The sequence below is a fragment of the Chlamydotis macqueenii genome, chromosome 1 (assembly GCF_036417535.1).
Source record: "Chlamydotis macqueenii isolate bChlMac1 chromosome 1, bChlMac1.mat, whole genome shotgun sequence".
Taxonomy (NCBI): Eukaryota; Metazoa; Chordata; class Aves; order Otidiformes; family Otididae; genus Chlamydotis; species Chlamydotis macqueenii.
In genome coordinates this window covers 33,609,290-33,634,245 of record NC_141556.1, presented here as the reverse complement: position 1 = coordinate 33,634,245, position 24,956 = coordinate 33,609,290, and the positions used below count along the sequence as shown (strand labels likewise).

The 24,956-nt window shown below is 36.3% G+C and overlaps 1 protein-coding gene across 4 annotated transcripts in view; it reads right to left on the bottom strand.

Annotated features, from left to right (window-relative positions):
• The window catches only part of ARID2 (AT-rich interaction domain 2), a 101,676-nt gene that overhangs the window by 36,962 nt on the left and 39,758 nt on the right, over positions 1-24,956 (bottom strand). For 3 of the 4 annotated variants that reach the window (XM_086748370.1, XM_086748377.1, XM_086748367.1), the window contains 3 exons: positions 6,439-6,572; positions 5,372-5,590; positions 2,559-2,626 (listed from right to left, as the gene is read on the bottom strand). In XM_086748370.1, the coding sequence (XP_086604496.1) occupies positions 2,559-2,626; positions 5,372-5,590; positions 6,439-6,572 (421 nt within the window). Of the gene's footprint in view, positions 1-2,558; positions 2,627-5,371; positions 5,591-6,438; positions 6,573-13,298; positions 13,431-24,956 lie in introns of those variants that run through there. The other variant, XM_086748382.1, reaches the window with a different exon arrangement.

Here is a 24,956-nt window from a genome sequence, read left to right as displayed (position 1 = left end):
AGTGTGCAAAGATAGAGCAGAATGAAGAGGAAAAATAAGGAAGAAAAACATATGGCCATTTTTCTTTATTGAAAATTAATTTTAAAAAACTAATACTACTAAGAGAATAAAAATTAAATCAAGTTTATTTTAAGCAAACACTAAAAACATTCAGAAAACATTTTAGTACAAATATATAATTCTAAAATTACTCCCAATGTCTGTATAGAGATACTGAAATACAGAAACTAAATGCCTCTATAAAATCCAGAATTACAAGTTTATGTTCATATATTTCAATAAGCAGGAGGAGCAGCTTGGGAAAAAGTTATAGAGATGAAATGTCAAATATTCTGAACATCTCATAGGTCATTTTGGCACTGTCCTGCATGACATACTTGTCTCTAAACTGGAGAGACATGGATTTGACAGATGAGCACTCAGTGGATAAATGTTTAAGAAATTGCTTTACTCACCCTACTTTCAATGAATCTCTAACATTCATGTGTTCATGTATCACTGTAATTTATAATTCTGCATTTTTCCTACCCGACTTAAAAACTCTTTTCCATTTTCACCTTTATACAAATTTCTAATCTGTTGCAATTACAGTAGAGCAATAAACTGCAATGATAATCTTACAAAATCAAGACATAAACAACTGGCAGGAAAAAAAGAAAAACAAAAAAAAAATAAATAAACCAATCAAACCAAATCATTTTTAAAAAGATCATGTGAACAGTAAAAGGAGGGACACCCATTCAGTAGCCATTCTATTAATCTCTATTAATCTTAAAGCTGAAAAAGTAAATTAAAAAAAAAAAACATACACAATCTCTACTCTGCCAACCAAATATCTCTCTCCTATGTTATGAAGCTCCCATAATGCCTCCCCTGATTTCTGTTTTGACATAGCCACCGCTGCAATACAAAATAAATTGCTTCCAGTAGTAGGGTCAAACAAATGCTTCAACTAAGATGTTCTGAGAAATCGGGATTCTTGGCAGGAGAGATATTTTTGGATCTGGTGTTAGTTTCCGACATGCTTTCAGCACTATTTCACTACAGAGTAGTACTATATATCTTGTAATGTTCAAAAATAGATCTTGGAGAGCATCCAAGTTTCTTGTTAGTAAACCTTAATACAGTTATAGTGGTTCTACTTAACACTTTGTCAAAAACATTTATCAGAACCATCTGTCCTTATCTATCACAATTACTTACGTTTATATAATTAATGAACATATAATAAATTAGAATACTGTGTAATTTTAAATGTTTACAGATCTAGACGTGGTGCTTGTTGCTGCTCTAGATCAGCAACAGCCTGTGATAGTTTAGGGTGAAGTCAACACAGAAGTGCTAAGTGCTTTAAAAAAAAAAAAAACAAACCAAAAAAAACCAACCACAAACCAAAACACAACCTACTGTACTTCTGGACATATTTTTCAATGGAAGAAGGAAACAAAGATTATGAAGCATTATTTTTCACACTTCAGCACATTTGAACCACATTTTCAAGTTCATATACTAACAAATATTGGAGATTACCTTTTTTGTTCTTTACCTAGGAAATTTTGTTTAGGGAATCTATTCACTGATGTTTCAGCAATACTTATCATTTAACTGACACTACTATGGTCCAACTTGTCCCAAAACTGAGTTACACAAAAATAAAAAACACAAATGGAAAAACCTCCAAATACTTCTCTGTAATACTGGTAAGACGTTTCAGTATATGAGACACAAAGAAACTGAGCAGAAACCCAACTATGAGGTCATAAGGAACTCAGCAGCTTATCTCTTCGTACTTTTACTTAATAAAAAGTGTAAGTTATCACAACACATTTTCATCTAGGTTTCTTCTGTTTTAGCCACATAAATCATCACCTGAAATGCAATTTAAGGAAACCGTGTATAATAGCAAATATGATGACATGTCAAACCTCTTTCAGCTATATTTCATGCTCTGATTCACTTCAAAATACTCACCTAAAGAGGAAGCATTTATATAGAGAAACTTTACTTATATTTTTACCTCATTTCATTACTTGTACAGTAGATCATGCCCTCTAGTGGGAAGATAAAAAAGCCTTGTGCAAAAATAGTTTAACTGAAACAAATTCGCAACACTGCTAACTTACTGAAATTTGTCCTATGCTCCTTATGTTACAGACTTAACTTTACATAATCCAGAATGAATAAATGGCCACAGCAATTGTTTGGTTTTTTTTAAAAGAAAAACCCAAAACAGCAAAAAAACCCAGCATGTTTTCTCTTGCTAAATATACTGGCCGGTTTTCCCTTTCCTCACTCATATCAGGTTTCTTATAAAAAGAAACACCGAAGCTCTTTATAAGTTTCCTACACCCTTTTTTTTTTTTCTTCAATACATTTCTTCTTGCTTATCCAAACATTTTATGACAACTATGATTTGGTTTCCTACTATATTTAAATCAAAAGGAACAAAGTTTAGAATAATAAAAAATATGCTAGCAATCTTATAATTTTTCATCTTTTTAAAATACTGGATACCCACCATATGCAGTTCAAAATTGCTGTAATAATTTTAAAATTACCTTAACAAAATCTCTATCAGTTTTCTCCTTCCATTCTTCTCCAAATACAGCAGAAAATGATCCTAAAGCTTTAAGCATAAAAAACATAATTTAGTAAAATTTAAAAACACATTTTTATATGACTTTTAACTAATCCATAAACTAAATAAAGATTTAACAACACTACAGACTCTTCCAGTGTTTCCTTCTCATAAAAAAAAATCCTGTACTAAATTAGATAAACCACCTGAAATTTCTATACTCATTTAATTAACTGATACTGCAGTTTTACAGTTCAAATTGAAAATAAGTAGTCCATAAATAACGGACTAGTTTGTGAACCATTTAATGGGAAAACTTTTCCATAGCTCTTTTCCAGGAGTCAAGATGACTGCTCAATTTTCAACCCCATATCAACAACTGTTTTCCACATGCATAGTATAAGCTCTAAACACTATTTTAGCAATTAAACAAATTCCCACTGATGTTTTCTAAAAAATATAATAGCAGCAGTGAGATTTTGATAGCACTGAACTGAAAGTCTATATTTAGCCAGGAAGCATAACGGATGTTCTTGGGTGTTTGGTGGTGCCACCACCCCGAATTTTCTAATCATCACTCCCTGAAAGCAGCAAACACTCAATCAATCTGACTCAACGCAAAAACAAACTCTGTCTTGCAATGGTTCTGTTATGAATTTATGATACATTTTAAGTTACACTTAAAACGTTTTGGTTCATAATGTTTTATTGTTTTAAGCAATATGCTAGAAATCTCAGTTCCAAGACCACATCAGCTTTCAACTCATAGAATCAAAACCAAATTTTATGCAGCACTCCAAAGTGAAGATACCATAGAACCCTATACCCCTGGAGCTGCCCCATCACATGCAATTTAATTGCCAGGTCAAACTTTTTTTGGGGGGAAGTTGAAGACATATTTTTCTTGTTATCTAGAAGCAGTGCATTTTAGATACCGTTTTTACAACGGTAAAAACCTTATAGACAAGCCAAATCTGAAACCCACATTACGTAAACTTAATCATTTATTTACACCTGAAATTATCATAACAGTATTTTCAAAATACCTGAATTTGTTAATTACAGATTTCATTTAATCACCAAACCTGACAGATTTACCTTCATTATTTATAATATAAAAGCATTTAAGTATTTCAGATTGAAGCTTCATGCTTCAAAATAAGTAAACATTCCTCCTCCCCTTCTTTCCCCAATTTGTCCCAATTAGTTTTCCTAATGCTGCTAGGACTCCCTGGATTTATCCAGAAGATGTAATCAGGTAAGATAAGAAAAATTAAGTTTTCCCCAGGGAATTAAAAGAGCAAGTCCATCACATGCTCATCATTCCTCTCGGCTTTACCTCAACTATTTTTCCATACAAGAAATATGACGACAGACCAGCTATGGAACAAGCCTGTGCTCTGAGTCCAACTTAAGAACTCAAGAAAACACTATCTTTGCAAAAAAAAAAAAAAAAAAAAAAAAAAAAATCAATACAAAACTCGATTAATAAATTCCTAAGTCCATAGAAGTTCCATCAAAAGAACAGGAGACTGATGGCAAACTCAAAACTCTAGAGAGCAAGCATCCTGGAATCACTAACATGCAGGACTAAGTTTCCCCTCGGCTTCCTTTCAGATATTTCTCTTCGAAAGTTCTTGTGACTGGACTGGATGCAAACACTCAGTGACCAAGATCTAACCACATCTGAAGGGCATGGGTACAAATCAAAAACATAAGACAGAAGCTGGAGAACACTAATGCAATACTGGGGGGAGGACAGGGAAGCTAAAAATCACCATGTAAAAACACTAATGATTAAAAAGCCCCAGCAAACAGTATACAATGTCTAACATTGATTCTCCTCCAGAATTTTAAACCAGAATCTCTGGCAGACCATATTATGTTTGTGCTTACACATGCAAAGTAGATTTATACTCAAACACATACAATCATCTGTACTAGCAGACTTAAAAATACTTAGCTGAAAAAGCTCATTTGAGCAATTTCTTATGGTGGTAATTTCTGAAATTCAATATAAAAAAATCAGTACATAACACCAGTAAACTCTTCCTCCTCACCACCATGAGACAGGAGCTATGCTGGTATGATTTTAGGATGGTTTGCGTTAACTTATTTCTTCCCCCTCTCTTTGACATAAAGACAAATAAGCAATTAACAAGGAATAAGTTGGCATGGAGGTCACACTGAGGAAGTCAGAGAAGAATTTATTTCACATACTGAAGTATTTTGATGGAACCGACTCTCTTTTAAAATTTATGTTCTAACACATTATGTAATTCTGAAACTCAGATTAAGATTTTTATTCCTTGAGTTTTGTATTCTGAATTTTACTACAGTTGAATGTGTAGTGAAGTATCAGGATAAAAACCTTAGTGGGGTTATTGTTTTCAGACTGCTCTTCTTTAATTTTTTAATTTGCGACTGCTACTAGAAAAAAATTAGGAAAAGTCAGCATGGCTCTACGAATTCAGAAGAAAGCAATAATGCTATAAGCAGATGGGAAATCCAATGCTGTAAACTTGAGCATCTTGAACAATTATACTCTGTCACTGAAAAACTAATTCCTACATGTCGCTAAAGTGTTACATAACACTGTTTTAAATTACCCAGCTCAAAAGGTATTTGTAACGTCTGATAAAAACTGTAACCGTGGACAAGGTAAAAAGAAAAAATTACATGTAAGTACACTACAGTGCAATACATTATAAACATTTTAATCAGCAAGGGTTGTGAAAGATGCTACAACAGGTATTGACTCCTTCTCTTGCAAAAATGGTGTTATATACTTACTGTCATCAAACACCCCAGCATTTGCAAGCAGTAAAGTGATGATTTTAGGGTCCTTTTCAAGCTGCATAACGTGCTTGCTTTCATTTGAAAGAAGAGTACATACATTAATTGCAAAGTCCACTTCATTTGGGAGTCCAGATAACAGTGAAAGCACCAATTTATTATAGTCATTTGGTGAGTTAAAGTCCATAGACAGCCCATAGCTTTGACGAAGGTAATCTAAATAAGAAAAAAAAAAAAGAAAACGTTTTCACAGCTAAACTAATTAATATTCAGATGATACATTAAACAATATTATTATGAATGAGAAGTATTTTTTAAAAAGTTCACTAATAAGGTGTGGGTTTTAACAAGTTTTTACAGTATTCAATTTATTTTTTCCTTTTGTCTTGGGCCAAAACACTCAACATACTCTATTTAGCTGTGCACCTTGCTAGTTAGATATTCATTCCTTCATCATCTCCAGAATACAACACTGCAGTATGTTCTCCCAAAGAAAAGCTTTGAAAATGCAAACTTTAATTAAAGCAGAATAGAACTGTCACACAAGGAGGAGCTACTTTCTACACAACGAATTACGCATCCATTCCACAGAGTCTACCAGCTTCCGATTTGTTTATTGGTTCAAGATTGGTCTCTAAATTACAGTGGTGTTGATTCTGGCTCCTTATGCATTTGTTTTATTCCTTGAATTTTAAAGATTAATCAATCATATGCCCAGTTCAGGTGTTTGGCTCTGTAGAGAAATGACTGATGTGACAGAAACATAGTCTGTGAATTTTCTAAGTACGTTGTTTTAAGGCAAGTAACTACTTAGGCTTGCTAATTAGAAAAATAAACATTTGTAAAGAAAATAAATAGTTTATAGATTCTTGTATTTATTTTTGTTTGGTTCATAGTGAAAAGGTTTTTAAGTGTACTAAATTAATATTCCAAGTGACCTACAGATATGATGGGTTTAATAATACTGTAAATTTATCTACACACTGTTTATGTAGCCTATCCAAATATATATATATATACACATACATATGAAAAAAAATAGCACTTTTCTCCTCAAAATTTACCTGACACACTGTGTTGCTGGTAGTTATAAGAAGTTGGAATTGCACCAATAGGAAGTTGTGGCTTTGGATTGCCTGGTTGTACCTCATCATCCTCCTCCCCAAAATGATGAACTTTTTCATACTTTTCTAGATAACTAGAATAAAAAAAAATACACACACACAAAAAAAAAAGGTTTTTAATATATATAGCACAACTAAATCCTTCACCCCTCAAGAGCTGAACTGCTAAAGGAAACAAACTGTACAGGCATGGGAGTTTTACTGGAAACAGCAGTCAAAGTGCTATAAAACATAAAAACATGAGTCAGACTGACAACAGGCAATACAGAAAATGCAGGTATGTGGAATTATGGATTTAGATACTAAATTTCTTTACATTCTCAACAACAATCCCTAGCTAAAGAGAACCCATCGAGCCCTCCTGTGACAGTCCATTTTTCCCAAATCAGCTTCTGCTTTTGATAACTCTGTGCAGGTGAAACATCATAAAAATTACTCTGTGCAGGTTACCAATACACATACTGAACCCAAGTCCAGAAAAATACTCGTTTCTTTTTGCCTGACCTAAAGAGAAAGCATATACCAAGTCCTAGCAATTACACAACAGTAAGAGAGAGAGCAACAATTCGGCATCGGAAGTTCTGAGCCACGGCTGCAGCTAATGACTACTGGAAATCCCTTTCAACGACTTAAGAAAAAAAAAAATGCTGATATACTGTAAGCAGCATGGACTGCAAGCACAGAAGCTATATATACCAAAAGTAAACAGTTAATCAGTTTGGTAATTATCTCAACTAACAGTTAATTTGGCATTAAAAACTGCAACCTTCAGAACTTTCTACACTCCAATATAAAGTCAACTTAAAAGGCCCACTGTAACCTCCACTTCACACTGATAAGTAGTTGCAAAACCCTTTAAAGAAGTTATGTCAGGATCACAAAGCCATCTAAATTTACAAACTGTAATTGTGCTGAAAACCGACAACACAAAGTCAATTAAGCCATAATAAAAATATTGCCTAATCAGGAAATAATTTAAAACATCTTTCTCTTTGTATGTGCCAAAAATATTTAATATATAAGGAAAAATCAAGCTTTTGGTATAATTTTTGTCAGTAGTCACTGAAGTAATTAACTCATGGTGGATCAGAAAGATTTTACGAAAACACTACTCTCATTTACCTCTAGGGAGTATTTAATACGCATTAAATTAGTAATTATTTCATGAAGTGGGATATCAGTGACATAACTATATCTTTAAAGTGTTAGTGAATACATTTTTTGTTAAGAAAACGATACATTCCAGAAGACAGGAAAACATTTCAGAGTTAATAAGGCATATCATGGTGTACATAACATGCAGCTATGATTTGTGCTTGACTAGTGTTTAGGATATACAAAGCACTATATACTTTATTGTTACGGGAACCACTGCTATAGCACTCCCATCATGTAGACTCTTGAGTGAAAGAAGACTCCTGTAAACTCTTCAGTGCAAGAAAAGTCTTCCTTGCACTATCATTTGCTTTTAGGGATTTTAGCATATTGAAAATTACATTTAAATATAGCTGGTTTTTATATTTAAACTAAAAATCCTCATTTATGAGGATTAAGTTATTTACAACTTTTAAAAACTCATAGCTCAACACTCTTCCACCCACAGATTTTTGAATTTAACTAATAATTTTTCTCTTCCACTACATTTTCCTTACCATTTTATCCCATTTCTTTCCTTTACCTTATATCTTATATCCAAAGATTAAAACCAAATACAGTCCACAGCTTCTACACGGCAAAAGGCGATTCTCAGCATGAGAATCGCAGTACTGCAAGGCTGGGGGTGGGGTGTGGGGATAGAATAGTGCACCTCCCTTCTAAAGAATTTAATTTTTGTTGCATTAAAATGGTAATTTAGAGAGCCTGACCTAAGTATTTAGACAACTGTTTTATCATTTCCTTCTTGCTTTTTATTAGAGAACAGCACAACTTTATTCTGCTTTACTGTGTCCTTTCAGCTATTCAAGCTTTATTTTTCTTAAAAAATAATTTCCTTCCAATATCAATGAACTGTTAAGCACTCCATAAATGAACATTACATCACTGAATACAGCAATCTCACACACACAAAAAGATAGATGTGACTATTTCCATTTCCCATATTATCATTTACTTGAGAACTTCTTGAACATTTTAGGATAACTTAAAAATAAAATAACACAGGTAGGAGGTTTTTTTTAATGTATATGTGTGTATGTGAACATCATGTTAGCACTCAAATCAGAACCATGCTCAGCTCTGCATGGGAGATTAACGTTACCTATAGTATGTGATTAAACAATTTAGAAGTAGTGAAGAGAAAGATACACACACTGTGGAATATAACTGATAATAAGATTTTTAAAAGCATGAAGCTATAATAGCACAGCCAAACATTCAAGTGTACAGTTAAAAACTGAATGTCTGGTGAATAATGCACCATGCAATCTTATGTGTCCCATGACTCCACGCATTCTAAAGCCTATCTGTACTGGTTTCTCAAAATAACTGTGTAGATACTCTAACACAGCTACAAAAACAAGGTTTACTGGAATAAACACTCATCTCTGATTGGGAAAGCTAGAAATCCATAGTTTTAAATAATCTCTAAAGTATTTTATTCTGACACTGACAGAAGCACTTTTTTAAGGCTCATTGCTTTCAACTATGAACATCTGTACGCGTTAGTGATTGGTATTTTAAGACAAACTTAACAGTGGTTTCTAAAATCCTGGGAAAGAACACAGTTGTGCAGGATCCTGAACTACGTGCAAGTCTAGTCGTACGTAGGACCACAGTATTTCCTTGGTCCAAAATGAATCATGGAAACAATTAAAATACCTTCAGCTAAACGCTGTTCACTGCAAAAGTCTGGTCTTCTATCTGCTACCAGCATCTGTTTGTTGTCTGTCAAACAGTTCAGTAATCTATCATCATCACTATCATCACGGTTTGTACTGTAATAGAGGTGACCAATGTTGAAAAGATGATGTCACAAAACTAGTCTAACTTCTGATACCAAATGAAAAGGAAAGCTAAAAATCTAGACTTGATCTTTCCTACACATGCACAAACATATGCTTTGGTTTATACTCCTGTAAGATCATCAAAAGATGTTGAAATTGAGGAAAAGACATGTCAAGGAAAAAACATGGCCTTCACAAAGTCCTGTATCAGATTAACCAAATCTATGAATAAATCCAATCAATTCAAAGAGAACCTACACAAATGTGTGTTTATGATCAAGACCTAACTGAGTAGCTCACAGACAGCTTGACCTTCCCTCCTCCTGGCCACCCAGTCTCTCACTCTTCAGAGAGTCACACAGCAAACAAAGAGGATTCTAGGTTGGCTTTCCACCGATTTTTCAAACTGAATAGGGGTCAGATGAATACCAGAGCTGATGCAGGGGAAACTGCAGGTGTACACAGCTGAGGATAGCAGGAAGATGATGTGCACATGCCATTTCCACACTGCTTTAGCTCGTCTAACAGGACTTCAGAAGTGCTGTGGCTAGATCTAATTTCCTTGTATTTGTTGGTCTGAGACAATGCTTAAGCTTAGCATAAAACACTTGCATTACTGAATATAAGATTTCCTAAGAATATTTAAGAAGATGAAGTAAAAATCCTTATACAGAAACACATACAGTACTCAAAATACAGCTTGCAAATTTACTACCATCTTTTTCCGGACTTGTCCATCCTACCAAGAACGAATAGCTACTTAAGCATTAAAAAAAAAAAAAAAAAAGCCGTATTATATCATAAAATAATTCATGTTGTTCCATATTTAAAAACAAACACTGAATCTTATGCTTTTTATTAAAGCCACGTCCCAGTAGAGCTGAACATTATGAATATCCTAGATGTGCTCCTCTGTTAATACTCACTTTATTAAAATGTGTTAAAACGGTTCTGCCATACAAAGAAACCCCCGAAATTTCATAATCGAGTTTTCTTGTTCCCTCTCTGAAACCAAACAATTACATTGTTTCCCATTTAGTTTGATTAAGAAACTGGCGGAGGGGGGGGTGCAGGAAGAATTATGTATACATTTAAAGACCTTTGCAAACTAAAACAGTCACCTTTTTTTTTTCTGATATTGACAACTCTCACAAATGTGTTATTAAACATTCCATAGAAAACCAGGATTCAAATCAACCTTAAGTGACGATCTGATTTTTCCCTATGCCAAAGCAAGTACCAACTTCACTTTAAGTTCTCAGCTGTTTTTGTTGTTATTCCATTTACCAAAGTTCCACCACTTCTTTCCTATCTCGCCCCAAACTGAATTTGCTGATGAAAATAACAACACAATTAAACAAAACAAAATAAAAGTGTGCCAAACAACCCTAAAGCATCAGTTACAAAACCAAACCACAAAACCACATGACAAATAGAAATATCTTCCCCACCTCTAACATACACCGTTCTGCTAGTTTAGAGGGAGGACGTTTCACTATTTTTTAATCCACTGAGTTTAAGAGCACTGTATTACTGAATCTCAACCATAATTACCAGACCTTAACAGACTGCTTAAGAATGATTCCTTTATGCTACATAAGTACCGACTGTTTACAGACAGCTGTACAGACCTCAATCCTCCAAACCTCCCTTTGTTTCCTGCAGAGAAAATGCGTGACCTGGAACTTCAGTGTAGGGAAGGAGCTTTGTAAATTAGCTTGTAAATGAGCTTTACCAGTCTTAAATTCTAATCTTACCAGTCTGGCTACAACTACTATGCAAACAGAATAGTTATCACAAAGACAGGTCTTGCTCTAAAGACAGAAGAAATTTAAGAATAATAAATAGAGCTTTTCTATTTCTGAAAAAGAGTTGCGCAAAGGCTCGTAAATTATAATCAGATAGTTAAAACAGGGTAATCTCATCCTTTGAAACAACTTAAGATCTGTAGCTATAGACTAGAAATGCATACTTTGATCACAGAAAAGGGTTCTTAGGAATTCAGAATGCTTCCTTAATTTAGCAGTCATAGGTTGTATATATCAACAATACAGATCTCAATCTTCCAATCTTCTAATTTCAACATCAAGTGAACGATTAGCCCTGAAAGAGAAAGATGCAGCTAATATGTATGCAAAAGGACTAACATGCCTAAGTAAATGAAGGACCAGAACGAAACTGCTAATAAAACAAGCAATGTATATGGTATAGATAAGTTTCAAAGAAGTCTGAGGAAAAAACAAGAAGTACTTATGTTGAAGCCTTGGTGAGACTGGAGTAATGAGCAAAGCTGCCATCTGTACATATACTGAAAGGTGCTCCACATGTTAGCACGCTGCCTTGAACTGGTGTTAGCCCAGTGCACCCACAATCCAAAATATTAAAGAAACTGAAATGCAATGAAAGCCAGCGGCAATTTACTGCCACTCCTTCCTTTTAGCTTGGATCACACCTCTATTCTGAGAGGCTTAACTTTAAACAAACGAAATATCACCACCACTCCTCCAACCAAAATCAACAACAAAACCCCCTCAACCCCCCTGCTGTCCGGTGAATAGCTAGAAATACAGGTAAAACTACAGGATATGCAAAGTATATAAATACAGGAAAATACACGGGCAACCAGAGACATGTGAAGGTTGGTTACTTTTTGAAGGGCAAGTAATTTCAATGCTTTCTGACTTTCTGAAAACTTAGTTCCTTTAAGGATCCCTTGAGCTGGAAATCAAAATGTAATATCCCTCTGAAAATCAAATTGACATATTATACACTGTTCCTGTGAAAGAACTTCAGTAAGTTATTTTGTTTCATTCAGGACCATGAGAAAATAAGCTTTATGAAGGCGAAGTATTTTTAATGGACAAAAATATTTTTTAAATAACAACAATGGTTTTTAATCAGTCAAGTTAGTTTCAGGCTTGTTTTCAGATATTTGAGAAAAAATAATAATTTAAGGAAGTCTACACCAGGTGCAGCTAGTGGCACACAGAATTTACTACCAACAGTAGCCCTGAATGGGCTTACAATGTATCGCAAGCCCTCAAGCTACTTTTTGGGGAACACTTCTGGCATATTTTGAATCTGCTTCTTGCAAAAGTAGAGAATTTGCACTAAAAAAAAGCATCTAGACTTTCAGATTACAATGGTCTCTGAACATTTAGAGTACACCACATACTCCCCCTTAATATCTGCAACCTATTTTATGTATCATTCTAAAACACAACTTATTTGGAGATTTTGATTCCCTATACCAGAACACAGTAAATTTGCCAAATACATATTGAGCCAACGCCTGGCAAAACAGCGAAGACAGCATCAACCATGACTGTCCAACTACCAATTCCTTATCTTTGTATGTGGCTGAAGGACAAGCAGGTACCATTCCTACCAGAGCGTTCCACCTGTTCTTTCTTGGAACTATCTTTTTGGAAGCATAATTAGCCAGGGACTGACAACACGCACTTGCACCAATTCTGTTATGAAGCAAAACATACACGCTCTTCCTGCTCATTCTCTCACATCCCCTCTCCCTATGTGCAATCCTATCAACAACATCCTAGATAATGAGCCAAAATCCTTACTATATTAAGGATTTCACACTACTCCATATTCCCAGTTTGTGTCACCTGAACTGCAAATCCTTGCATACTGTCCCTCTTTGCCCCTAATTTGACATGAGTCTTGCCCTGATCTGAAGGACTAAGGAATTCCATGGTGGGCATGCTATGTCAACTAGAAAATTTTCAGAACAGGGTCCATGCTTGGGTAAAACAATAAAAGTAACTAAAAATACTGAAGACAGCAGGGGAAAACAAAACAAAGTTACATATTATTGTAAGATTGAACTTAACCAAATACCTCTCAGGCTTCCAGTAACATCCCTCCCTAACACATGCAGCACACTGGTACTTGCACTAACGCGTGGTTTACCCAGTTGTACATCTGACTCCTTCACAATGGACAACTCATGAACCTTTGGTGTCAATCAAAAGCTGCAACCTTTTAAAAAAGATAACATCTTTACCACACAATCCATTACAGTCCTGTACCATTAAATCTATGCTTGCTACAGTTGCTTGAAAATCTGATCCACTTATGAATCCTAATAGCAGACAGTATTTTAATCACAGAGAAGGCTGTTTCTCAGCAGGGTCAAAGTGCTTATGCTCGACTCTTCTGCTGCTAGTGCACACAGTGAGACCAGTGCCACAGTCTGGAATGAAACTCCTGCTTAGAACTCAATGAAGGTGCTGCCACAGCTGCCTCAAGTAACGTCTAACTCATTTACTCATCTCACAGATGTTCCCTTACAAAACCCCTGTCTCTAGAGTTAACCTAACTAGTTCCTGGAAATGCCAAACTCAACAATTCGCTTCAAGGCTCTGCTCAAACTCTTAGCATACATCAACAAGCCGCCTCAAACAATTCCATATCTGCGAGTGTTTCACCAGCGTTATAAGCAATCGCTTCAGGGCTTTTTTTCCTTGGCCCCAAGGGCACCACAAATTCCAATTCAACAGTTACATCCAATTATTGTCAGAACTGATGTTGGCAGCTGAATTCTTCAGAATAATGTTTGTATGCTTTCCATCTTCATGTTGTCTAGCTCAGAAACTGAGTATATCACTCAAAGCATCCAGTGAAACACTCCACATGTGATTCTCAGCCATACTTGTTTGATTTCTGGCTTATTGTGACCACCTAGTAAGACAGGCTGACAAATCAAGACTCTTAACGCTGTACTTGGCCAGCTGGCCAGATGAGTAGGGAACTCCAACAGCTGTGCTTTTCAAACATCTGGCCTGGCGCTCCACTACATGGCTGCAGAACACTGTCCCCCAGCCTGGGCTAGCCTGCGCCAGAGTCAGTTCCCATGCAGCCCCATCTGACCACACTCACCGTAATGGGGACTCCACAACTCCAGTCTGTACCCTGACGCCACTGCCCCCATGTTAGGCAAACCGTGAGCAAACGTGGAAGGCCCCGCGCAGATTAAACTTAGTCTAAGACCTTTATACAGATTGCATCCACTGGAATCTCAATGTGTTAACATTTTGTAACACAGGTTACACACAATTACATGATAGATGGTCCAATTTGTGATTTGCTTGAAATTTGGTTAAAAAATTCTTAAGCTACCAAGAAGCCTTAGCAAACAGAAGAAAACCAAATACACACCTTCATGAAGTTCTAAATCTTTGTTAAGGCAAGGTATATTATCTATTGTTAGGAAAGGAATTTTAAAATTAATAAGCGTCAGTCTTGGAGGTTCCACTTTGTTAGAAACTACAACAAGAAAAAGACAAGCTGCAATGCTTCTAAGTTAAAAAAAAAATTGTTTTAAAGTCACTGAAAATATATTCTTAATATCTATGGGAACAACAAAAAGAAAGAAATCATGTTATTATTTTATGCTTTAATATCAATAACACTCTAATTCAGAAGGAAAATAATAAAAGACATAAGCTAAAGGTGTATGCTGCAGTATGACTTCAAGAGACTGGGGTAGTTTGGGGATGACGACGGTGACATAAGCCTCTGAAGAAACTATCAGGAACTCAAAGAGATTTTGGATAAACACAGCAGATATTTTTACTATCTCTAAGTTAAGAGGGACTCCGTTGTTACAGAAGGAGAGGGGGAGGGAGAAAGACGTCCTAAAATAAAATGTTTCATTCACCATGAAGATTTGCTAGCCAAAATAGCAGCTGAAAGCAAAACCAGACCTCCTACTTCTACATTCTTTTTGCTTTTCTCTAACCCTTCTAAAATCCTGTGGCCAAATCTGGCAGAAGGAATGCAAAGTCTCCACAGAGCAGAAGCAATGAGGCCAGCTGACAAAGTCTTGGCACTTAAGTAACTAAATTCTGTTCTACTATGCTGTAACTAACACGAAAGTGTATTAACACCTGCTCTTTTGAAATTCAGATCCTTCACTTACAGGCTTGTTTCCACTTATTTTTAAGCTTAATTTAAACTGAATACAATTCTGATCCACAGTTGAGTTCCACAGTTATTTTCCAGGACTAACTTCCACTGCATTCTCTCGGCTTGCCAAAACCAATTCAAAAACAGCATCACCTCTTACTGCTTCAGCAGCTGTTTCATTAGTGCTGATGGGCTTCACATCCAGGAATATCTGAGCTGTACAATCACTAATATTATTACTTCTCCAGTATATCTGGGAATTAACATTTCAACAAAGGCAATTCCCAGATGTATTCATCTTACCAATGTTGAAGTCATTCAGTTGCCATCTTGGATGACAGCTCAACTCTGTCAAGTATCACATCAGTCTGGGTTTAGCTCTTCAAACAAAACATCTGAATCCTCAAGATTTTTTGCTTCCCATCGGAAGCCTGGTAATTAGAAGGATACTATACAAGAGAATAATAATTGTAGATTTAAATCTCATGAAAAAAGCAGTCTAGAAATAGGTTTTCTGGATTTCAGCAATTGCTCCAGGCACTGTGGTAAACATTTCCAAGGCTTCTTCCAGCCTTGTTCAGCAGTTACCAAATAAAAGCATAAAACACAGAATAAGCAAATAGAATTTACTTATTTCTAATGCTTATAGGTTGTTTCTTGAATTTACTGAATCTACAAATATTTATTAAAAAAAATTACTACGTGATTTTTTTCACCTCATGTAACTATCTGCAGTTTCACCGTTAGATTCCACACAGAATCAGCAATTTTAACAGTTGCATTTTTCTGCCTTCGTCGTATGAATCAGTCTTTTCCCACAATTAAATTTATTCACAATTTCTCTGCTAATCTGTATTCAACACTTTGAATGTAATCAAAGCAAATGTACTAGTTTACATGTCCCTATTTATGTGGTAAATCAAACAAAAACATGAAAATTAATTAATTCTTTAACATTTTACCAGATGAATCAAATATCCATAAAAAAAAAAAGAGAATGGAATAAAAAAATCTGATTAAGAGGATCCTGCTGGGATTCTGCACAATAGGAACGTAATTCTTCAAATTCTACATGGAGAGGAAAAAGCTGCCTTGGGAGTGAGTCCCTTCTTTATCTCAAGATCTTACCAGAAATGAGTTTGTAAGAAGGAATGCAATCTGGCCTTCACAAAAATATTCAGCTTAAAAAAATCTGTACGTTTTAAATAAACATAAACATATTCAGACTGAAACGAAAACAATAATGACTAATTTGCGATCACGTAGCAATATGCAGTTATAGGGCTTAAGTATGCCAGTGTATTCTGAGAATGTAGCTAAGGACAAATTTAGAGCTGATGATAAAGAGGTAACATACCGATTTAGCTGTCTGAACTTGTAAAGGTTACACATCTACACCAGTAAAATCAACAGTGAGCACTCCCATGCATGGAAATGAACTGCCTGTACTACTGAATTGTTAGAAAAGGGCTGAAACAATTTCTGTTCAGGTCAATTAGCATTCTTTCAAGAAATTTAAAGGAACTGTTTAGATGCTACCCTTGGTCAGCAGACCATTCCCAGAAGTAAATTTGGGTACAGCTACCATCTTTTGGGGCTAAGAGTATGGACATGAGCCACTCTGTGTCAATTAGCCTCAGGCACACTTAATTCACTAATATAGATCTAGTCAGAGAAACACTGAATGCTACACAGATGGCCCCTGGCTTAACACTAATTCCTATATAGCACAGGGAAAGCTGAATGACAGATGAAGTGTGGCTCCTTCAGAGAAGATTTTAAAGTTACCAGGGACATAATAATCAGGAAGAATGTATAAGCATTTTTTTTGCCTTGTATAACTGTAATGAAAGGCCATTAGAACATATACAAAGATAAAAGAGAGAACAAACAGGCAAGATGAATACAGACAAAGCCTGAAGATCAGATTTCCTGTTGGGAAATATCCATCTCAGGCATTGAAGATAACCATTGCAAACTGCTTTGAAGGCAGAAGGAATAGAAATTTTGAATATCGGGGGGGGGGGGGGGGGGCGGGGAAGAAACCAACAACCCTACTTTTATCTAACAAATTACTCAATGGGAATGCTGTTGTGAAATATGTAGTAAACCCAACCCTCAAACTCTAAGCTTATTTAAAACTGAGTAGACAGATACTAAAAAGGTGTTGAGCACAGTGGAAGAGAAATTGTATTTTTTTTATAGGAAGGCTAAAAAAAATAGAAAATAGTATGAACAGTATTAAGATATTAAGTATTAGAAAAGGCTTGGAGGATATTGATTCCCTCCTGGTGGTCTGGGGTTTGGAGGAGATAAAACCTGATCCTCCATTGTGGATTGACAAGCCTTTTCAAATCCTGCATAAACCCAGTAAAGCTTATTGTACTGCTATTATTTTGAATGGAAATAATTTGTGGGAAGAGAAGTACTCTGCAATTAATATACTGTGTACCTTTTTAAGAAGCAGAGACTAGGTACTTCTGAGACTGAAAAAAAGTTCATTATGGAAAGCAACGAATTCACATTATATCTGTATTAAGCAATATATAAGAAAGTAAATAAACATTTTTCTTATTAATTGTTATTCTTTTTTTTTTTCTCAAAGTCAACTTCTACACTGTACATAAATTCTGAATAGTACTAACTGCTACCATCAGGTTGGATGGGACTTTGAGCAACCTAATCCAGTGAAACACATCCCTGACCATGGCAGAGATGTGGACTAGATAATCCTCAAACTCAAACCATTCTATGATTATTCCAGCATACAATAATTGGATTTGTTACCTATGCTTCCTTCAGCCTTTTGCTTGACTACTGCAGTGCACAATATTTGGCCAAGACAATCAGGTTTTTAGAAAATCTAGCTACGGCTTCACAATAGTGTACTTATACAGAAAACAGACACTTTACACAGTCCCCAGCTAAGACCAACGTATGGTGCCGGTTCTTTTCTTTAAGTATCACTATTCTGAAACAAGGCCACCTCGGCGTCACCTAAGCTCTGGACATGTTTCATGACTCTTCCTCAGGCCAGTGAAAGAAACCTTCTCCCAAGAGACAGAGCTAATTTGTACACAAAAGCACACTTTCTCAGAAACAAATTTCAAACAAGAAATAATAAAAAAAAAATCTTCAGTATTTTCTGCTCACATGTAACATACTTTGCAACAGCTGGGGAAAAAAAATAGTAAATCCTTAAGTAGCACAAAAAGCATTTAATCCAGCAATAATATCCGACCCTCTTGGAAGATTACGACAGAAGGAACAAACCACATACACTTTGCTTTAAGAACTACCTTAAGGTGATCAGACCTTACTGTGATGATGGCACTACTACAAGAACTTAACCTGAATACAAATGGAAGTCGTTTGGGATTATTTTCAAGAAAACTTACTAAGATGTCTCTTAAGGATTCTACCTTTTAAAGTCCTTGCCTACTAGGTATGAGAAGCTTGAAGTCTGTCCAGCCACAAAATAAATTAGGGGAGGGAGGGGAAGTGTTTTTCTTCCAGTCTCCTTTTTTCCACTTCTAAGAACCTCCAGAGCACTGGGTTCTATCTTTATATATTCCCTTCTATATATTCTAAATTCTGAAGAAATGGATTTCCTTTTGTTTCCCCTCTGTTCAAAGAGTTAATAACAGTACCTGCACATGTAAAAGCAGAAACCTTCAGACTGCAAATGCACAGGAACTGTGATTAAATCAATACAGGTAATTTAGCTTTCACTTAAACAAAAATTGCTTCAAGATAACATAAGATCAAGATTTGACATAATATTTACACTCACTAAAGAGTCACCCTTTTAATAGTGATTTGTTATAATATAATTATCTGATTTTATTTCAGACTACGTAAAGAAGAAAACATCATGCAATTTATATTTTAAATATCTAATCTAACACATCCTGAGGTGCATTCCAATATCTTACAAATTAAGAAATTGCACAACACAGGAACTCAAGTGTTCCCATCTTTGACTACAAATTTCTACTATAAGGACTGAACACATTAATTGACTATTGACAACAGGTTTCCTTTTCTTTGACATCTTCTGCAAGTTCCAAAGAAGTAAACCACGAGTTAAACAACATCACACTCATTCTTAGATAACAACAGGTTTCAAACTCTTTATTTATACTGTTTCATGATAAAACAATACTACCATTATTTCAATGCACTAGTATTCTTTGCCTGTTTTCAAGCACACAATCATTTCTTTGAGGGAAAGTAGAAGTGGCACCAAAGTGAACACAATATAAAAACTACTAAGCTCTAAAATGATATAATTTTGAAACAGGTTAGTTATCGATTTGGTAATACATGAGGTGTACCTGAAGTTGAAAAATGTTCTTCAATAAACAACTTTACTTTATTTTTAGAAACACTAAAAAACCACAATAAGAGTACTCCTTGTAACTAAAACAGAATCAAAGAGATGTAGCCCTCAAAATAAAAAGCTCTGCACAACACATAAATAAGGTCAACAACAGTACCGATAAAATTCATGGAAGTTGTGGCTCATCTCTTCAGCAAACTGGTGTTAGCCTACCCCTTCCATTAAACCAGGTCAATCAGCATCATTATTTAAGAGTAGGAAAAGTACTTAAAAACCACGGATGGCCTCCCTGTCATAAAAGGATCGTATTACTTACAATTTTCCCATTTTTACATTCTACTATGATAGTGTTAACTTGTCAGATTGAGCTTGGTTCCTATGGTAGTAAACATATTTCCCTTTAACTACAAAAAAAAAAGTCATTTATCTTAATTTATACAAATAAGGAGCATTGTCTAAGAAAAAGGACACAAATAAACCAATCCACTAGAAAAGAGGAGGGACATTTCTATTTCGTAGGTTGTTTGGTTTGGGGTTTTTAAAAATAATACAAGTAGAATTTCAAATTGCTTCTCAATAATGTACTTTTGAATTTAATCTAAACAGCATCAGGATACAGCACATAGTTATTTTTTAAATGCAAATACTTATTGTTCATCATGAACGCACTTGCAAACGCAGGGGTCTCCCCCACGACTTGGAACAATTTCATCAATACATTCAGAAGACTGTATAGTATGATCTTGAAACCCACAAAACATCTTTTTCTAAACTCAGCCTGCAAATTTAATAGTAAAATAAATAAATAAATATAAAACCTACTTAACAACCTCCTCAAAACCCATTTATTCAACTACACTTACATCAGATTTTTAAAACTATTTTTTTAAAAAATAAATCAAATCTATTTACAAGTTACATTTGCCTTCATTAAAAGTAAAGCTTACTATTACTTTTTCAAAAGATTATAATAGGCATTAATGAAGTGCATAAAACAATTTAATTGATGAAGAATTGCTAATTTTTTAATTATACTGAGAACTTTAAGAAAAAAAACTGCTAGTTTCTGAGTCTACTTAAAGTTCCTAAGTCAGAGTACAGTGCAACATTTAAGAGCAACATTATCCATCTGAAATATAAGCAGAATGCTAACATTTTACCTTTTGCACAGGCATTTTTCCCACTTTCTCTCTCAGTAATTTTGTTTTTACCTTCTCTACCCGTTGGCATGATGTGTATTTTCTTTACTCAAAACATGCACAGAGTGAGAATTTAAAAGAGATCTTGGCTTCCTTTTTATAACTACGAAGGGGAGGGGAAGGTAGGCAAATAAAAGATGTACCAGCTGTAAGACATGTAGTCAGACTTTCAGATCTTCAAAGGTTTGTAAGGATGGAAACAAGTAGGTGAGCGCCAAGTACAGTTTTCTCAAGCACATAAACACTTAGGCATCTGCTTCCTACTGATTTCAATGCCAGTCCATCACTCAACCCATGAAATCTACCCAGGTGCTAGTGGAAGATCTTACTTAGCATCTCTTTGTATCATTAAAATGTATCATACCTCTGAAAATAGGGACTCTGACAAATATAAATAATTCTTAACTCAACAAGTACACTTCAAACTTCCCTAACTTAACAAATAATTTTTTAAGCCAGAACATATGTAGAGGAAACATTTTAACATATCCAGCATATTTAAGGTACTTTTTACTTAATAAAAAGACCAGGAATTTCAATTTAATCCAAATATAGTTTGACTGAAAACATGAAAAAAAGTTAGTAAATTTTATAGTAAATAAGAAATGTCTTTCAGTATTTTCTAACATAACACATGAAGCCTCTTTTCTTAAGGGGGGGGGAAGAGGAGGGGGAGGGGAGTGGTTACTGCACTACCTAGCTGCACAAATAACTGTGCTGATATACTGTACCCTCCCCACTGGAAAAAGAAATACCACGTTCAGGCACACCATCAGTACACAAACAAGCAACTGCAGAAGCCACTACCTCTACTGGAAATCAGGCTACCCAAATGTCTGCCAAGTAAATCCAATCCTGCTTCAAAGAAAATTAGTCAGGTTAGCTCAACCACTCATTCATACTATTTAAACTAACTTGTCTTATTTTGCCTGCAGAAGAGCAGGAAATGATCCCAATAAGCCACTCATCCACCTCTGCGAAAACAATTCTGCATGCTGCAGAAGTCGGCAGCAAACAGCTGAGAGCAGTGAAGTTTTCAGTTTTTCACCACCGAAAGGTTCCTCAGGTTAGCAGGCTGCAGAGGGAGCGGTACTCACCAGCTGGTGAGGGGTAATGATCAGCCAGGACAGATGCAACTGCTCATGTCAGATCCCGAGTAAGTCTGCCTACGCCTTGTATGCAAGCGGTATGCATACAGCGGGATGGCCTCCCGCTGGGCAGCTGACTGGGCCCAACTCGGCCCAGCCTGGCTGCAAGAAGTGGAGAGATGAGAAGTGAATAAGATGTAAAAAGGATCCTGAGAGGCATCTGCCAGCCTGTTGTGAGGAACGGCTGCAGACGCCAAGGTCAGGGAAGAAGGAGGGGGAGGAGTAATGCGGCTCCTGGCCAAGATTCCCCTGCAGCCTGTGGTGACGACCATGGTGGAGCAGGTTGTCCCCCTGCAGCCCATGGAGGTCCACGGAGGGGCAGAGATCCACCTGCAGCCCGGGGAAGACCCCACGCCGGAGCAGGTGGAGGCCTGAAGGAGGCTGTGGGCCATGGAGGGCCCACTGGGACAGCTGTTTTGGAGGGACTGCACCCCGTGGAAGAGACGACCCACGCCGGAGAAGTTTCACAAAGGACTGTGGCCCATGGGAGGGACCCCACGATGGAGCATGGGAGGAATGTGAGGAGTTCTTCCCCCAACCATGAAGCAGAGGCGTAAAACAACGCGTGATGAACTGACCGCGACCCCCATTCCCTTTTCCCCCGCCGTGCCGCTCGGGAGGAGAAGGTAGTAGAGATAATGTTAAGCCCGGGAAGAGGGAGGGGTGGGGGGAGGTTATCTTGTTCCCTGTCTCATTCTCCTGCTAGTTTTAGAAATAAATGAATAGTTTTCCCCAAGTCGAGTCTGTTTTGCCCATGACGGTAACTTTAAGGATTTCTCCCCGTCCTTATCTCTAACCTCGAGCTGTTTTTCCTTATATCATCTCCCCCTATTCTCTCAGAGGGTGGGGGAGCAAGAGAGAGACTGCATAGTCTGGTCCTGATCGGGGCTGAACTACGACGACTGGGAAAGCTCTATACTCTCTTTCTAGAGAGTATTAGGCTTATAAAAAGGGGAAATGAATATCGAGGGAAAAAAATCAAAATTAGATTTCCTAAGGTCAGAAAACACAAAAAATTACAATAAATCACATCCAACATAAGGATAAAGCACAGGTCAGCCCAAGAGGAAGGACAAGGAAGGCCTCGACAAGAGGGATGCTGACCGTGTGCGCAGCGGCAGGGCAGGGAGGCCACACCGGCTGTCAGACCCAGTGTGCAGCTTGGCTACAGTATGTGTGCAGCAGCTGACCCTGCCAGAAAGCACAAAGAGAACTTTTTGCATGGTACAGATTCATCGGAGATGAAGGAGAAAGTGAAATGAACTACAAGAGGGAAGATTACAAATTGTAACAGATGATGGAGAGGAGGCTGGAGAAAAAGCCTGCTAATTTCCCTCCCAGTGCCTTGAAGATAGTATGATAACAGTTTAATAAAACTGTCAGGTGGAGGTGAGCACCACATTCCTGGCTTCCTTCCCCAGCCCTGCTAACAATTGCTCTCCAAACATTAAGAACTAGTTGCACTCCACTATAAAAACTGTGATGAGAGGGAAAAGGAAAAATAAAGAATAAAATGGCAGTCATGAAAATCCTGCTTTGCCATGGGGCAGCTGACTTTGGAAAAGGCACTTTGCGTTTAAGTGACATCTGTAAAAAGGGGACAGTGATATAAAGCACTTCACAATGTACATAAATCCTAAAAGGGCTAACTACTCAACTGGAGTAGCTTATTGAACATAAATCTTCATAATAAAAATGTCTCATCAAATGAACCTCCAAATCTTTTCAGGTTTGGAAAACTACAAAACAGACTGCTGACAAAAACTGAAGCCAACAATGATTCAAAGTAGCTTTAGCAAATCTCATGTCCTTCTAGTCTATCAAATTCAGTAATATCAAAGGTTATACAGTTTTACAAGTAACTTTTCAGCAACAGTATCCTTGTAAGCAGTTGCTCTTCCTTCCCAGCTTTTCTGTCCACACCTGCAATCCCCCAGCACAGACTTCTGCAACATGGCATCATAAGAATTTGTGGACTACACAACAAACACGACCAAGCAAAGAAATTTCTGAGTTGTTTAAAATAATTACTAGTGAGCAAGCGAACATCTGCCAGGATATTCTCTCTGTACTTCTTCCTGCCCCAGAAAAGGCAGGAGGGAGGGCCAAACGATTTCTGGAAACCTTTCTTCAGCCGCCTGTCTATGATTTCAAGTTTGTATTATCCTCAAGATGTTTTTTTAAAGTGTAAACATGATGAAAATATATAGTTTCATTTCAGGTTTACAATTGCTGACTGAAATTAGGAAGTGATTAAAGTCAACTCCAGTAATTTCATGATGCAACACAAAACTCTGTTATAGCAGTGATTACATCATCGCTGCACTGTTGCTGCCTATGGTATGAGAGCACTAGCAGTCCAAAACAGTACATAAACCAGCCTAAAACTCCAGTTGTTTTATTTTTAGCCAAGTATACATTAAAATGACATAATATTATGAAATACTGATATCATTTTTTTTAAAAAGTGAACATTACAAAGGCAGATTTCAGTTGCTATTTTACAAACACATCAGTGAAATGGCTTTAATTTTGTGAAGAAAAAAACATGTTAAAAGAGAGCACAAAGGATAAATACAATTTCACTAACAATGCAAAAATATTTAAAATACAGTATGCTACTGTAATGCAGTTAAATGCAATTAGAAGAATGCTTCAAATTTGTTTGACCTCACACTGGGCTAGGATTAAAAAAAAGCCTGTGACTAATAGCCTGTGGCTAATCTAGTAACAAGGGACTATGACTGGCTAATTAGCCTTTTAAAGAAGAAAAAGATAAGCAACAACTTACATTCAGTAAAAAGTTTTAATTACGAGCATGTCAGAGTGCAGCCCCTACCATGAAGTTAAATTGAAGATGTAATTTCAGCATAATCCACATTTGCCCAAAGTGGCAAAG